This window comes from Molothrus aeneus, chromosome 6 (assembly GCF_037042795.1).
Source record: "Molothrus aeneus isolate 106 chromosome 6, BPBGC_Maene_1.0, whole genome shotgun sequence".
NCBI classification, from domain to species: domain Eukaryota; kingdom Metazoa; phylum Chordata; class Aves; order Passeriformes; family Icteridae; genus Molothrus; species Molothrus aeneus.
Window position 1 is genome coordinate 26673602 of NC_089651.1, and position 18032 is coordinate 26691633.

Consider the following 18032-nt stretch of genomic DNA (forward strand, 5'->3'; position numbering starts at 1 on the left):
GGAGACCAGTTCGCGTTCTCCTGCTGCCTCAGCTTTGGCTTGCTTTTAATCACGTTGTGCTCAGCTGCCTGTAGTTTTTGGCAGTGGCCACTCAGGACTGTGGAGGAGGTGTAGGAAGCAGAGAACACAGGGGAGGAGAGTCCTGGCTTTGCCCTGGCGCCCTGGGCACTCAGCAGCGCACACACAGCTGCAGTTCTCTGCTCTCTAGTGCAACTGCTCTCTGCAGTGGCTCTGACAGCTGGGCTGGTAACAAAAGCATGGTACCACAGTCCTTTTCTGCCCTACTAAAGTTACCTACTGTTGTTGAGGGCAGGCTTGGCAAAACTGATGATAAAGGCTGCACGTATAGCTGATACTCAAGGCAAGCTCAAAGGAGAAAAGCCTGTGTCCTTGCTTTTGCCCTGGACAAAATGCTAATTTCTTTGGGTTTTTCTAATTAAAACAACAATAAAGAAAGTAGAATTTCCAAAAGTTTGCACTACCGAGGCAGTGAGAGAATTCTACTGCTCCTTCTGTGAGCAGTTCCTGCTTGCCGGAGTGCCCTGGGTCAGAGCACAAGAGCCATCTGTCCATGTCAGAGTCACCAAGTGCCACACAGGGAATTACAGTGCTCATTTAGCACTCACATGGGTGGACTGCTTAGTCTCATTGGGCTCCTCTGGCAATGTAAAAGAGCTATACCAGGGTAAAGGAACCCCAGAAGTTGTCTATGAAGATTTTTGAATCCTTTGGAAATGCCAAGGGATAAAAATGGAGACAAATGGAGATGTGCTGGCTTGTGCACTCTGTATTGGGGATGAACTGTTTGATGCTGTTGCTGGCTGTACTTCTCTGCTGTGCTCCCTGCTTATGCCACACCTTCTACCTGTGCTGTAAGGCTGCTTTAAGGTATCTCCTCAGAGTGCTGCTGGTGGAAAAAAACCACCTCTGACTGATCCTCATTTTCCACCTTTCCATGTTCTCTGCCAAATGCTCAGGGATCAGATCCAAGAATGCAGCCTGCCATATTCTCCAAGTTTCACATTTTTTCATATATCTGCTGTATTTGTTGATTTTGATTTTCCTGAATACAGGGAAGTAACCCTTTATAATTGAATGGTTTGTTCTTCTTTCTAGAATCACAGCAGCTACACATATTCACAATGCCAGCAGCAGATCCCATGCTATCTTCACCATCCACTACACTCAGGTTAGCTAAAAATAACCCAACTTCCTCACTTCCAAAGCATTGCTCACTGTGCATTGTTTACTTGTCACTATTTTGTGCTGTTTGTAGTAATGGTGGAAACAGTTACTTATTTCCTTTGGATCACACTGCAGATGTGTTGAGTGTTTGTTGAAGCATTCTGTTCCTTTGTGCAAGCTTATAGTCAGAAGTGATGCCAAAACCTCACTTTTAAAAGAAATGTTTTCAGTTTCAATCAACCCTTTGAAATGCAATAGCCCCTCATATGGTGTGAAAATTATATGTGAATATGTTTGAGGTTATGTATTATCACACTTGTTTAGGATTCTTAATTGAAGTACAGCATTAGTTTATACCAAAATTTTGTATCTGTCCAGCTTTTTAGATGTGCTCATCTTTTTAGCATTTGGCATCCAGTACTCTCCCCGAGACAATGCAGCCTTTCTCTGGAGGAATTACATCCTTCCCTGGCAGGGAAGTCGTTCACTGATCCAATAGACCTTTTCTATCTCACACTCTTAACATCCTGTAATCACAGAACATTTTGGGATATTTTCCCTTACTTTCACAAAAGACCTTTGGAATACATTAGTGGAAAATAACTCTGCAAGGTCTACAAGAAAGCCTTTCACAGTCTCTAAGCAGTAAAGGTTTTTTTGAGAGGAAATTGGCATAAGAGGTTAGTTTCTCTGTGGGGTGAGAAAGCTGTTGAGTTAGTGGTTTGAACATAGTCTGAGGGTCAAGGTCACAAACAAAGGCAGTGAGACAGTCAAATGTACAACTCAGCTTTAAACAAAAGAGCACATCAATTTTATTTTCATTAATTAATTAAGGGGAATAATCTTCCTTATTGATTTTTTTTTCTTCAGGCTATATTGGAGAACAATCTTCCCTCTGAAATTGCAAGCAAGATCAACTTAGTGGATCTTGCAGGCAGGTAATAATATACTGAAGGGCAGAGAGATAATTTTCTCTGAAGATGCTGGCAGTACTGTCTTAAATGATGAAGTTTAATATTTTAAAATTTCATTGAACTAACAGAAAGCCTGACTTTCTTATAATGTAACAGGGAATATTAAGCTAATATTGTCTTTGTCAATACTTCTTCTGTACTTGGTATTGGTTTTCATTGGGGAAGGGAATTCCTGGCTACTCAGAACCAATACTGTGTTTTTGCATATATTTAAGGTAGTTCCATTCAGCTCCATAGTCTTATTAAGTTGCTTTTCTGGTAGGTGTTGTTGGAATTACTAAATCTGTCCTTGAAAAGAGAGGGGCAAAAAGGAATGCATTCCTGATGACTGCCTGGCATGGGCAGGAGAAAATAGTTATATCTCACTGTCTATGTTGTTTATATTCCTAAAGTTCCTAAGTCTCTGATCTTTGTTGTGTATTTCAGTGAGGTACATGTGGTTGTGCTGGATGTGACAGAAAACAGAAAGATGGAAGTTGTGCTGAAGAATTATAGAACAGTTAGAGAAAAGGACTTTTGTTTTCTCAAGAACATAAATTACCATTCACGTATGGTCAGAGAAAGTGGCATTGAGGGAATATACAGACTTTTGTACTGAGCCAGGCTACCCTTGTGGAGATGTGAAATATATGTTGTTCTTTTAAATTCAGAACTACTCTGATTAGGTTGCCCAGTTCAGACTTGAGTTTATGTTTTGGTGGGTCCTTAACAGTGCATTGCACCAACAGCCTTTGCTCATGGTTGTTTGAATTTTCTGAAATAGAAGGCAATACGAAATATTTGAAGAATATTGGTTTTTTAATTGCAAAGTCATAATTTCTATTTTCTTGTATTGCTTGAAAATACATAATGTTTTCATATTGACTGTATGTTAATAATTAAGCATTTTTGTTTATTTTGCATTATCTTTTTCACACTTGCTTGCTACAGTGAAAGAGCTGATCCCAGTTACTGTAAAGATAGAATTACCGAAGGTGCCAATATTAACAAGTCATTAGTTACACTTGGAATTGTCATATCCACTTTAGGTAAGCACATTAGTTCTTTATATTGAAGTGTAGCAATAAAAGCATACAACTCACTCACTGTGTGTTGAGTGTAAATGTTATTTGCATTTACATCAAAAAGCTCAACAGAACAGCTGTGTGGTGTCTTTATAAACTGTAATTGCATCTAAGAAAATTAAGTAGCCATGACAGAAGAAAATAACTCCTTTCCTGAGCTCTGTGGTACTTCTCCCTCAGCACAAAATTCTCAGATGTTCAGCAGCTGCCAGAGCATTAACACCCTCACAAGTGAAGGGGAGAGCAGCCATGTGGAGAGCCCTCCCTCGGGCGGCGGCAGCGGGAGCAGACGGCCGGCTTACATCCCCTACCGTGACTCCATCCTCACCTGGCTGCTGAAGGACAGCCTGGGGGGCAACTCCAAAACCATTATGATTGCCAGTGAGTTTGGTTCCTATGAATTGTTTCACATTGTGCACCACACTGTGCCTTTAATATAAACCTCTACTGCAGTGAGAAGACAGCTGTAACACTTAGAGTCTGTCCTTGTAAAGATTTTCATAAATACCTCACAGAATACTCAAGGAAATGAAAATGCATGCTGATTGTGCATGAAATTATGTTTAAGAGTCTTACCAAGGTGATAGCTTCGATTTTAGGTGATTCATTCTGTTATAAATACAGTCTGGAGAAGACATTCTCTGTGAGCTGAATGAAATAATCCTAGGGTTATTTTTTAAAATCTTTTAAAGGAGCAAGACTGAAAAAAAAACCTTTTTGAAAAATGATGGGTTAAGCTGAATATTTTTTAAAATTGTGTAATTTGTTTTCTCTCTAGCTATCTCACCTGCCAGCTCCAGCTACAACGAGACCATGAGTACCTTGAGATATGCTGCAAATGCCAAAAATATTATTAACAAGCCCAGAGTAAATGAGGTGAGGCCTTGAGTTCTGCCTAAGGTAGCCTATTCAGTCATAATTTGTCTTCCTCTCAGTACACAAAATAATGAACCCCTTAAATACATGGGAGTAATTTTGGCCACAGAACCCGAGCTTCATTCATTGCCTGTTCTAGGAATGAGCTCTGACTTTATGACAGATTCATTTTTTTATGTAGAGGTCCTTCACAGGCTGCACAAGGTAAAAGATGGCAGAGTATTAAGGACAGAGTCAGGTGCTGCATTGGAGGCCTGAATTCTATTGCTGCCCCTACTATCCCATTCTTGTTCAATCCTAGACGTTCAGATGCTTAAGGCAAATTTTCAGTGTGTGCTTTTTTCTCATTTCCCATCCTTACACTCAGTCCACATTTATCAAATGTGAAAAACATAAACTCTCAATCAAAGACATAGTGTTAAAACAGATTGGACGTTTTAGATACTATACTCATAAGAACCAACATTAAAAATAATTCATAGAGAAGTGCATAATTCTGTCTGTCTTACTGCTGCAAAATTCAAGCAGCACATACTGATCCAGATCTACAATCATATATGCTAGAAATATGAAACTCAAGAATTGCTGTTCTGTAACTGACCATTCTTGACCTGAAATTCTGCATGAGACCCCCTTTACACATGATTGCATAACTTAAGGACTGAATTATAGTGCATCCATTTAAGGAATATTCAGTGAATTTAGGTTTCAAAATAGTCTTGATTTCAGCCATTTCCTAATATCTCCATTGACTTTACAGGTTTAGTAGTATTCTTTTGTGATTTGGCATGAGTGTATCAAGGTTTTATATTGTAGATGGAAGGATAGAATCTTAGAGTTGTACTTCACTATTTGCTTTCCTAACAATACTATGTTAAATTTGGGCAGAAGGAAACCCTTCTAATCCTAGGTTTCCCTAATTTAATTTGCATTTTAATTAGCAGTGCCTTTAAGTTGTTTTCAGACATCAATAGTAGCAGCAATTGTGTGCTTGGTTTTGCCAGCAGCAGTTCTCAGCTCCGTGACAGGCTAAAGTCACATAAACACTACTGGGTAAGTCACTTGTCACACACAGCCTCTCAGCCTCCCAGCTTGTGTACCCATCACTCTCTTGCACAGCCCATGGTAGACCCTTGACCCCAGCCGTTCAGTCTTCTTCCCCTCACTGCAAATTGTCCTGGCAGCCCAGAGAAAGCTGATTCTTGACTCAAGAGTTTGTCTGAAATGTCTGTAAAAGCTGTTTTCCAGAAACTGCCAGTGCAGAAACACTGAATCTCTGAATCTCTGAAAGTGAGATAAATGCCTGATACCAAGCAGACAGGAAATTCTTTGTGTATCAGCTTTATGTATGTATCTTTATGTGTGTATGTAAAGGCTTTTAATACCATCCTGGATGACACTCTGACTTTGTCTCCTCCAATCAGATTTTATATACCAGCTTTAAGTTACAGCATCTTTCTGATGTAATGTAGCTATTTTGAAGGTAAATCCTTAGAAGCAGTGATGTATCCCTCTGGTCATGATGGGAACAACTGCTATGGTAGGTCTGTGTTCAGAAGAGAGATGGAAAAATGTTTATGGTAAAAGAGAATAGGTCAAAGATGAGAACCAGCTGTCCCTAGGCAGTACATTCAAGGGCCTGGCAGAGTGAAGCAAGGGGTACTGCTGTGAGTTTGCCTATTCTCCTGTCTTCCTGGCTGTTGGAATATCTCCACATTGAATTCTTATGCTACAGTTTAAGACCGATTTTTCCAACAGTCTGTGTCTCGATGTTTCAGGATGCAAATGTGAAACTGATCAGAGAACTGAGAGAAGAAATTGATAGGTTGAAAACTATGCTGATGAGCTTTGAACTGGTATGTAGCAACATTTCTCTACTGGAACTTTTGTGTTACTTTAGGTAGTTTACTTTCATCTCACCTGTTTATCTTTCCAAACTGTTCTCTGGGTGATTTTGTAATTATTATAAGGTTAACTGCTTTTCTGTAATTTCTTCTCTTTCTGTCACTGTACTGATGAACCTGAATTATAAGTAGTCATGTAATGATTCAAAAGGATTTCCTTGTCTGTCTTTCATAGAGTTGGATTGTTTACCTGTCCAGAAATACCATAAAATAGGATATTTTATTTTTAAGGGTATGGAAGCTTCAAGAGATTAATTGATGTTTAACACTTCCTGCATGCTCTCTCCCCACAAAGAAGTTGTGAACATCTGTGAGCCCTCACAATACAGCTGACATCCCTGGTGGTTTTCCCTGTTGGAATAATATTACTGTCTTGGTTTTCCAAGCCATGGAGAGAATGTTTTGCTGGGAGAGACAGAACTTACACTTCAGAATGTATTTACACAGAACTACCTGTCAGTTATTGCTTTTCTACCAGTTCTTTACACCAAAAAATTGCATGCAATAGCTAGAGAGATGTAGGCTAGATGCTAGAAGGCAGCATGTGTTTTGTCTTTCCTTCTCTTGACTTCATCTCCTTGAAATGCTGGAGAGTGAAAGAACATGCCTGCCAGCTGTGAATAAGAAAACTAACGTGCAGATCTTGGTGGCTGTTGTTTGTACAGAGAAATTCCAGTCCCTCTTGGAGTGATGACAAGGATGGCAATCTGACAGAGCTGGTCCTTCAGAATGAAATGAAGGTGTGTATGAGTTCATTTACTTGCTGCTGTAACTATCTCTCTCTCTAGGCATGGGGCATTGCTGTAGTTGTGAAACTACAGTGAAAACTGTTTTGTCTTAATCGTTTCCTTTTTGCTCTGCAGATGCAGGAAACTGCTGTCCTTCATTCATGTTGAGTGTGCTCCGCCAGTTTGTGACAAAAGTCTCATGTCCTTAATGGGACACAGTCCATTGTGCATCACTAAGCCCGCACAATCTGCCTCTTGTTTGAAAGCTGTCTCAATATGTCACAGCAATCCATTAAACACAGTCTCTCCCTTCTAACATAAACTCCAATTTAGTCAAATGAAATTATTGTACACTTACCAAAATTACTGAGAGGATTTGATCACTGCTAACCAGGAAAGGTTTTGCAGACTTTAGGTTTTGCGCAAAGACAGGCAAAATAATTTGTTAGCATGATCAAAAAGAAAAATTAGCCTGCTTAGTAATGAAACAGTTCTCTCTTCTATTCTTTAAGATTGAGCAATTGACCAAAGACTGGACAAGTAAATGGAGAGACAGAAAAGCCATCATGGAAGAATACAGTGTGGACATCAACAAAGAAAAAGCTGGAGTAACAATAGATTCTAATTTACCTCATCTAATGGCCATGGATGATGATATCCTCAGCACGGGAGTGGTGCTATACCATCTCAGGGTGAGATATGGTCACTTGTCTTATTTTACCCTTTAATTTGAAAATATTTGTTTTCTTTGGAAATGGAGAGTGGTATGGGTGACATTACAACAACAGCTATCAAAATATGAAGGTTGCAGATCACAAGACATAATGGAGGAGAAAAGCAGAAAATAATTGGAAATGGAGAAGGAGAAGAATTCATATATGAATATAATTTGACTCCTTATGAATGCATGTGCAAAGTATCTGAATTGTATTACAAGCAAAGCAAAATATTTAAAGTAGTCCGCAGACCATGAGGGCAGTTATATGTCCGTATATGTGGAAACATAAAGGATGGTGCCTAAAGTATTCCAGACACACTGGTCCAAATTTTATTATGCATTTGTATACTTAAGACTGGACTATTTGTATATGTATAGATAGACATAAGGTTTAAGAAACAAAAGCACACTTTGGCAATGACTATATGTTGCTTTTAACCCTATGAGCAGTCTGCCAGGCAGATACCAGACGTAGCATGAAGGTTAATTACTTGTGATACTGCTGGAGTGGCTATTTTTGAAGATCATGTAGAAATCCTGGCTTCATAGATACTGTTGTGTTCTGTAGCTGCTAATTTAATGCAAGATTTTGCTAAAAAACTTTTATAACATTGTATGTATGTTACTGAACATTATGGCATATGATGTGCATGGCTGGGTCAGATGGTTTTAGGGGTTTTTTGGTTTTTGATACGGCCAGTGCTAGGCCAGACTTCAACATTTTTAATGTTGTTTAAATGAATGGAAATTAATGAAATATTGATGCTGCTTAATGTGAAAGGCATGTTGGATGGGTGCTTCTACAGGCATGCACTCATTGCCAAAACAGATGTAAAATACAGTTAAAAATCATGTATCTGTCTACTAATAAAAAATCTTTATCTAGATTTTGTGGTAATTAACAGTTTAAGGACACAGGATTTTTTTATTCCTATTAAAAATGATAGCAAATAGTTAAAATGGAAATCTTGTTGTTCTTCTATCATGTTAAAAGAGAAACTTAACTTATTTTTCTCATGCCAACACAAAGAAATGGCACTAGGTAATTATTAGGGACGAAGTATTTTTGTCCAGTGCTGATCAACATGCAAATTCAACTACTCAACCCTACATTAGCAATAAATATTTATTGAAAGCAACTGCTACTACTTAAATATTTTTTCTTATATGTGCCATTGGGAAAAGAGCAAATACTTTCCCACACTAATTTTGGTAACACCTAATTTAAATATATTCATTTTAATGGCATAACATGGCTTGAAGGGTCACCTTCTGAAGTCATTCATAACTCTGTCACACTAACATCTTTGTCCCTTCTTTCTTTGCTTCTAGATGCTGCCTTTTCTTTTCTTTGTGCTTTACATCTTTTAGTCTCTGGTGTATGTTACCTTCATCTGAACAGCAAGAAGGTAAAATGTTAGCGGTTCCTTACAAACGAAGACTTCACCATATAACAACTATTTGCATTGTACTTCTAGAGAGAGGTCACAGCAGTATTTTCCAGATCATGCAAAATAAAATTGTGTTACTCTTTTACTCCCCTGATATTTCATAGCATTAATTGCACTAACTGATGCTGTGCCTATGCTTAATTTCTGGCTTTCATTAATAAAGGATGTATGTTTTCCTGTGATTCCGCTGACCTTTTTTGCATAGCCTAAAACTATACAGTTTGTTTATTGTTTCAGTAAAAGATGTACTTCACAGCCTTTTTTGAAAGTTGGAGTATTCCAGAAGTGAAGGGGCAAAGCAATCTTACTTTTTATAGTTCTGTAATGTACCTTAGGAATTCTACCACTAGTGATGAGAAACTGCCAGAAGAGGTAACAATGTAAAAACACTTCAAGGAGTGTGAAGATGCACTATGGTGTGCTCAGGTCAGGTTGTGCAGTTGTTTCATCTGAAACATCCTTCCCTTTTTCAGGTGGAATACTCAATATTAAATTAAGAAAGAGTAAAAATATTACAATTATTAGCTCAATAATAGGATTTAAAAAATGAAATCAGCATGGTCCTGGGATATGGTTATTTCTTTGTTTTCTCAAGTTGAGTTGGTTTGCTTGTATCATATCTGTACCCTTGGTCTCACCTGTAATTTTTAGTTGGATTTAAACTTACCCAGAGTCACTCCACTGACTGGGATACTGTTGTGAATTTCCTGAGCCAATACTGCTGTAATACACTTTTCTTAATTAAATTGTATTACCAGAGAGTTAGTTCAGCAACTTAGAAAGTTTCTTTTGGAATTACAATAAGTATTTCATTGCCAAAGAAGAACACAATTGATAATGAAGAAGATAATTGATAAAGAGAACTTTCAGGAGTTGGTTTACTTCTCTCTGTCACTCACTTGATTGAGTGACATGAGACAAAGGCCATATGGACCACAAGTTTTCTAAAAGTTGCAGCCAACACAGGTGTATATTTTGAGTCTGCTGAACATTAAGCTGACATGTAACTTGGTAATTGCTTCAAAGCAGAGGCACAGTCCAGCCTTCAGCCTCTCCAGAAAATGAAGTCTCAGCAGAGCTCACGCCTGGGGCATCTGTTAGTTGGTTCAGACAGCTGAGCTCTGTGAGGAGCTTCTGATAACCATTCCCCTTCTGCCTAGTGCACAAACCTACTGTGATTTACCCATAATTACCCAGGACTGGGGCACCTTGAAGTAGTGCACAGCTTCTGTTTTCCCAGTCTTCAGGCTTCCAATTACTACTTTGTGCTTGATCTTTAAATTCAAGCTTTACAATACACTTGGAGCAGAGAGCATATTTAATTTGTTCTAATTTGAATACAAAATCACATTGTTTACTGTCCATAATTAATTTTAATAAAACTGAAAGGCTTGCCACTAAAGTAATTTTAGAGTGCATTTACCAATCACTTTACCATAACCAAATACAGTGTCTCTTTAAAAATTGGGAAATTATCCTAAGGAAAAACATAGAACTGGTAATGGAAAGTAATAGACTGATGGTAAATTAATTTAATTATTTGCCTTTTTTGGCATTTTTTCCCTGTGATATTGTTTAAACTCTTTTTTATTGGTATTTGCGGGCAACCATCAAACTACAGTTTCACTTCCATCCCTGACCCATAATATAGTTCAAATCTTCTTGTTCTGGAGGCTTTGGTTTCTAGGCAGTTCTTTTTTTGAAGTTACTGAATCTTCAGGTTTGGGAATTTTCCCATATACCCTGAGCACCAGGAAGACTTCATAGATGTCATTTAAATTTCAGAAAAATTTCTTCTTTAGTAGTTAGATTGAAGAGCTCATAATCTATGAAAAAGTGCCCTTACAAATTAGGAATTCTGTTACTTTTAAATTTGAAAAGCCTGGTTAATTGAATCATCATTTTGCAGCTTCTTTCTTTCTGCATGGATATTTATTAAAATAATAATCTCATATCTGTAAACTCCAAGTCTCACTGTGAGAGTGCAAAGCATCAGGATACATATTCATATCCAAAATACTTGTCTCAAGCACAGTCCAAACATCATCCTCTGAGGGTTACTTTGTCTGCTGGAGTCATAGAAGCTGACTTAGCTGCAGGATGAAGAGTAATTGCAATGCTAAGGGGGAAACAGTGGGCTGAAATATTACCAGTACACAGCATTCACCTCTAACAGTGCAGTCATTCAGAGGCAATTTATTTTAAGTGTTTGCTAAAATGATGTACCAAAGCTTTTTTTAAGTAGTATATATAGTATTTTTTTCCTGTAACCAACTTTTAAATTAGTTCTTTTCTTGTTTTAGGAAGGAACAACCAAAATCGGAAGAAGTGACTCAGACCAAGATCAAGACATTGGTAAGAGAATGATATTGCAACTTTGTCATATGCTCAGGTCAGACCAAGAGGTGTACATTTGTCACGTGTAACAGCTAAGGTAGTGTTTCTTTTCGCAGCTTTCTTCATTGAAGAAGTTAAGTAGAAGGGATTCATTATTTATGTTTGCTAAAATATGTGATTATTTTTTGTTTAAGAGGCCAAAAAGTCACTGGATTTGACCAAATTGAGATCTCTTCAGAATTTTCTTCCCACTTGTGAAATGCTACACTAGAGTTTAAAATCATCTACATCTTACATCCAAATACTCAGATGTTCTGTCCTAAACTAGGGGCACAAGTGATCACGAGACATTGAAAATGCTTTTCAACTCTACTTGCACAGAATAGTTTAGATAAAGTGCAAATTATTTAGAATATGTCTTAATTTAATTTCTGCTTTTAATTTTCTCAGTCAATCTCAGGAGCTAGATACTATGATAGAGAACTGAAACTTTCTACTGAAATTGGAAAATTTGCAGGATCCCAGCTTTGGTTAAGTTCTGCTAAGTTTGGTTATGTTTGATTATTTTCTGCCAAAAGATTAGTAAATTATAAACAACAAATGCCAAAATGGCATTAAGAAAATTCAGCCTAACAGAAGAATTTGCACATCAGCTCACAGACCAGAAAGTGATATGTAGTTTTCCAGTACCAGAAAGAAAGAAAGAGTCTCGCTAGTTTCAATAGTGAGTTTCAATAGTAAGTTTTTTCTGTGATTTGGTATTTACTAGCAGTATTTAATCTCCTTGTTCTGCACATGATATGTTTGTCTGGGGTGTGTAGTATGCATAGTGTCAAACAGTTTGTGGTAGTCTGAGGACAGCAGGGCCATCCCAAGCCCTTCCCCAGGTGAGATGATGTCTGTGTTGCAGTTTTGCAGGGGCAGTGGATTGAAAGGAATCACTGTTTGATAGAGAACCACGGCGGCATCGTGACCCTGCGGCCGGGCCCCGGCGCGCGCTGCTCCGTCAATGGCTGTGAGGTGGCTGGGTCCTGCCGTCTGTCACAAGGCAAGATTTGTGCTTTCTGGGAAAAATGAACCCCGCATAATGGTCACCTTATCACTGCAGTTTAGATCTAGAATTTATGGATCTCGAGCAGATCAAAGAAAGATATCTCTCAGTCTGCTGCCAGCTCCACAAGTTTTGATGCATGGCTAAATAAATTAGGTACCCCATAGAAGTAAAATTAAAACATTGGTGACAATACTCTGCCTCCTTTTGTCAACAGTGGTATGTAGGTTTCTGAAAAGGGAAGACATGTAGTCAGAGACTTTATTGTGGAAAATAGTGGACACTGACTCTAAGCCAGCTGGCCACTGAAAGGGTTTTTTGGCAATTATATAATATGGTTGAAACAACCTTCAGCTTTTTCACAGTGTATTTAGGTGGAAGCTGGTAGCAACTAAGTCATAGGCTATGATGAATGAATTCAGATTAAATGGATCAGGCTTCCACACTTTCAGGTTTCTTAAAGTAACAGTCTGGCTCCTGGGAACTTGCAATGCTCTTAAAGATATAGTGTAAAAACAAGTTTTCAGCAGTGGGTTGGTTATGGGTTTAGCATGAAGACATGCTGGCTTTTAATATGAAAGGGGAATTTACAGGTATGTTTACTCTGCAGAGATCTCCAAGATTAGTTTGCTTGCGTGCTGTCATTACAGATTGATAACTCTGCCATTCCATAGTGACAAATTTTAAAAATAGTTCTCTGTACTGTGATTTACAGAAAGCACTTGGTCAGATTTTTTTTAACCTACTATTCTATAGTAGTCTGATGAATTATGTCTCTGTAAATGTCGAATTATCTTGTTTTCACAGGGGCCCTTGTTGTCCTTGGCAAATCTCATAAGTTTAGATTCAATCACCCAGCAGAAGCTGCTATCTTAAGACTAAGAAGATCAGTAAGTTCTAAAGCTGTTTTTCTCGACTATATTTTTTCTCTTTTTTTTCCTATTTTTTTTCTTATGAAAAGCCAGCCTGATAAAGATAATATTTCATCTCATCATCATATTCACTTGCTTCATTTCCTCCATCTAATGGCCTTTAATGACACTAAACCTCTTGTGGGGGGACACCAGCACTTCCCTCAGATGTGCTTAGCAAAAGATGATGCAGATCCCTTGAATAATTTAGTGTTTCCTATTTCTAGTCATGACTACAGTAGGATTGAAACAAAAAGGCAGAATGCTGCAGTGAAAAGACCAGTTAAGAATCTTTCCACATTTGATAAATTTCTGAGTTATCTTCCTTCTTTGTCATTTCACTGTCTTAAATGAAGTATACTAGAAGAAATGGAAAATTTATGGGATTAAGTATTTAAGGGTTGTTGACTCTGGAAGCAGTTAATTATTACATACATCAGGAATAGACAATATATTTCTTGGTATGTTAAACTCAGGAAAAAAATTACTGTAAGTTATTATTTGGTTTGCTAGTTCAATAATGTTTAAGAAATTAGGTAATTATTAAAATGACTGACAAATGTAACCAAAAACCTAACTTAAAAAATATAAGTTTTTTCATTTAGGAATTAACCATATTATCAACTGCTTTTGGCAAGAGTCTACCTTTTTAAATGGATTTTCATTTATTAATATTTTCTACTTTCCACTCTCCCATCCTTCTGTACTCACTTCGAGATAAGGAGCTTAACTTCTGTTTGTTTTCATTCTTAATTTCTTGATTAATGAAACATGCTGCACATTCAAATAGAGCTGCAAAAAGAGATGTACTCAGTAACAAACACTTAGCAATTTTGCTAATTATCAAAGACTAAGCAGAAGTGTGAGATTATAAACTCACATGGGAGGTACTACGCAGCCTTGTACACAATAGTTAACAATGACAGTACTAATGATACCTTGGAACTTCCTGGGTTGCTGTGATTTTTTTTTTTAATTCCTGTCCTGTGTGGTGTGCTTTCTGTAGATTAATGAAACCCCACCCACTATGAGTTATGGAGCTTTGGACTGGCTCAATTTGGATGGAAGTTGCATCAATTCTCCACACTATATCCTTTCTTCTATCTACAAGTAAGTTTAAAACTGAGAAAAAAGCAACTGAACAAGCAATTTCTCTTTTGGGATGATGTCTGAAATAAGGGACTTGGTTCAGACAAAAGAAAGCTGTATACAGAGTAAGTCCTACCACGTTTTTAAGTAAGTCGTCAAAAAGAATTGTCAGAGAAAATACACTGGCCAGCCGACTAATATAGAGCATTAAGGTATACAAGCAACAAACCTGCAAAATCATTTATTGATGCTCAATTAAGAAAGTACCTCAGGTGAGACTGTCAGCCTTAATTTAGTTCACTTGGACATCTGCTTTACAGCTAATCTATAATTTTTACAATATTATTACTTCAGTGCACAGAATGGCCTTTTCAGGATATGATTTAGCCAAGGCAATTATTACCTATTGACTTTCACTGCTAATTTGTTGAGGAAATCAGAAGGTTTGTTCATAAATTCCCTTTAGTTCAAGTCCTCATTGAGCCCTTTATCTCAGAAAGCCAATGCTATTCCTTGCTTGTTGTTTTTTAACTGAGCAGTAAATAAGGCATATACTGCTTTCAAAGTGTTGAAGAGCTGCTCATCCTCAGTGTTTAGTGTATGCTTTTGTAGCAGAGACTTTATGAAATGGAAAGAATTGGTGTGATGAAGACAGTGATTAATACATATCAGGAAAATTAATTATGCTTTGTGTTTCAGTTCATAACACTGAAAATAGAATATTACTAAATTAAATATAACTGGGGTCTTTTTCTTTTTTAATTCCTCTCAGCCTAGCCCATTCAATTAACCTGTTAAAGGCAAGAAACAGCCATCTTCTCATTCATATCTGCTGGTGGTTCTGCTTCTTGCTAGAGTGGTTTTGGTGTGGTAACATACTGGGAATCTTTTATCTCTTTCTAGAGAAAGTATTTAATCTCATTTTTATGAGCATAAAATGTTATTTCTGTTTTAAATATTCTTCATTCTTCTAATCAAGTGGCCTGCTTTCCACCTTAGATAGTGTGTTTTTATATGTTCTCTTTAAGATATCTAATCTCTGCATTTGCTTTTCATTTACTGCAGTGATACCTGCCTATACAAAGCACTACTTAATTTTGTTTCTTTACTGAAGAACATTTTACACATCATTGCTACTCTTTTCTTAGGAAAAATTAGAAATAATTTCAAAATTAATGGTTTGTTTAATGATCCTTCAAATGTACACACCAAGGTGCTCTTTATGTTGCTAAAAACATTAGTTGTGGAGCTCTTGTCACAAGTTTTTTTGATGAATCTAGAAAAAACTGAAGAAATCCAGAAGCATTATGAAAAGTTTGTCACAAATTTATCCTTGGTTTTCCCTTTTTAGCCTGACAAAACTGCAGAACATTTCTGATTGATTTTTTTTTCCCCAACCATGTTCAGATAGAAGACTTGTTTGTGTTGAGCAATTTTTCAATCCCTTGAACAGGATATTACAAGCATATTACATTGCTTAAAGTTACCCTCATGCTTACCTAGAGGATTTCAGATGGTTACTTCAGTAAAGATGAAAAATATTATGGTATTGATTTTCTTAGGTTTTATCAATGTCCATCTCTTATAGGACTGATCTGTAAACTATGTCTTATAATAGCTGATTTTTCACCTTAAGTAATCCAGTGTTCCTACTGTCCTTTTGAATAGTTATTTGGCATAGGTAAACTGAATTGATCTACTCAGCCTTGTTCTGCAGTAACCTGTGAGCCTGTGTTTCTATACAGACAAGAAGTTTTTCTTATGGAGGGGGTTATGGTTGAGACATCTAGCCTAAGATTGATATAAGAATAAATGTCAAGTACTAAAAGGTGTGTGTGAGGTACTTTGAGAACCATAATACAGGACTAAGTGGACTACAGGGAGTGTGTATTTGATCACCAGTAGAGAAGTCCACCCTAATGCAGGGTCTTGTCTCTGTCAGTAAGAGATGCTTAGAGGAAAGTAGAAGACCAGGTAAAGCTGTGTGTGTGTCTTGTTCTCTGTCCCATTCTCACTTGAAAGTTTTTGGTGCTCTCCCAGCTGCTAGAAATCTGCATCTTCCTCTGCTGAAAATAACAGTAACATTGTGTGTAATAGGCTTCAGTGAAGTTTTCTTGCCTTTTTTCCCCAAATATTTATGATTTTCTATTTTAATTTTTGCAGTCAAAAGTGTAGAAACTGTGAAGAAAACAAATGTTCTCTTGAACCAAGGTAAGACTATTAATGTGTCTAAATCATGCTGAAATTTTTGGCACCTTTAACTTTGCCTTTCTCCTGTGCTACACCGATTTCCCCCAGAAGGGATGGAAGCTAACACTTAAAGCTTTAATTCAAACTATTTTATCATATTGGAAGAAGAATCTGTACATGAAGCTGAATTACAGGCAAGGGTCTGCAGCCATGTTCTTTATTCATGTGAGATCTTGTGCAAATGGTGTGCATCTTTGTTGCATGTGTAGAATGCATTTAAAAACCATTAATAGAGTGAGGCTTACTCTGAAGTTGCCACCAATTTCCAGCATATAAGAACCCTAAATGTATTAGATTTTGTGCCAATAGTAGGTACTGGGAATACTCATTAGTATTTTGAAAATTGCTTGGATAAACTGGGTTCTCTTCTGGTGAGAATAAAATCGCTTTAGGGAAAAGTAAAAAAAGAGAAACAATTCCTGGCATAAAATGTGATTCACTCATGCAAAGGAGTAATTCAGAAATTGTTGAGTTTCCATGGGTTTAAGTACCTTTTTCATCAGGACCTGATGGTACTTTGCCTTCTTCTGGATTTTTTATTTCAGATCATGTCAATATATGTATTACAGTAATGATAGGAGTCTTATCTCCCATGCTGTCAGTTTGGTGACATTTTTCTCATCTGCCTTTTATGAATTACCAGTTCAACCTTTAATTGTACGTTAAATATTTTGAGGAATGAGAGGAAAAACTATTTTCTACCACTGCACACAAATATTAAAACTTCAGGCATTGTGAGTCATTATATCATTATACTCTAATTTGGTTGCTTTTTCATACACTCTACTCATAATAGCCCCAGCACTGCAAATTTCTGATGTTTGCTGTCAGCCAACAAACACAGAAAGCTTGTGAATGGCATCAGTCATATTACAGCATCACCACAAATAAGTAGATAATAAAGGTCTTTCTCCTGCCATTGCTTTAATGCCATACAGCATACAAAGAAAAACTCTGATTTTATTGTCTTGCTGGTTTCAGAAAAAAACCCATAGGAGTTTTTCCATTAGAGTTCAGTGGTATAGCACATTGAATTATTTAGGTACTTGGAACATGCTTAAACTTTCTTTCCTTGAAAATACCAACCTTGTTAAACTGGGGGGGGAGGAGTTTGATGCAGCATAACAAACATATTTATTATTCTAATGTGGCATAGTTACCTTGTCCAACTACTATCTGTAAAATATTCTGAGTTCTCACTAATAGCTTTCATTTGAAAATTTCAAAATGGTCTACCAAAAAAACCAAAAAGGTTAAAGAAAACTTTTTCATCTCTTAAAAGATACCTCAAATATTCTGTTTCACAGAGAAATGTACTGTGTCAGTTACAGCAATTCTATGATTTACAGCAGAATTGTGTGAAGGGGATTAGCAGGGTAGCTAACTAATTCGATATATAACTGACAATGTGAAGTTAGCTGAGCTAGAGTTTAAAGAGGCAACATTGGCTTTTATTGGAGAATGTGCTGTGTCTTGTGCCTGTGACTCTTGGCC

The 18032-nt window shown here is 37.2% G+C and overlaps 1 protein-coding gene across 1 annotated transcript in view; it reads left to right on the forward strand.

Moving 5' to 3' along the window:
* The window catches only part of STARD9 (StAR related lipid transfer domain containing 9), a 95397-nt gene that overhangs the window by 45915 nt on the left and 31450 nt on the right, over positions 1-18032 (forward strand). Inside the window, exons 9-21 of the mRNA XM_066552894.1 lie at positions 1117-1189; positions 2056-2123; positions 3090-3187; positions 3404-3604; positions 4002-4099; positions 5878-5955; positions 6669-6743; positions 7244-7423; positions 11204-11255; positions 12148-12285; positions 13096-13178; positions 14206-14309; positions 16452-16499. Of these exons, the coding sequence (XP_066408991.1) occupies positions 1117-1189; positions 2056-2123; positions 3090-3187; positions 3404-3604; positions 4002-4099; positions 5878-5955; positions 6669-6743; positions 7244-7423; positions 11204-11255; positions 12148-12285; positions 13096-13178; positions 14206-14309; positions 16452-16499 (1296 nt within the window). The remainder of the gene's footprint in view (positions 1-1116; positions 1190-2055; positions 2124-3089; positions 3188-3403; positions 3605-4001; positions 4100-5877; positions 5956-6668; positions 6744-7243; positions 7424-11203; positions 11256-12147; positions 12286-13095; positions 13179-14205; positions 14310-16451; positions 16500-18032) is intronic.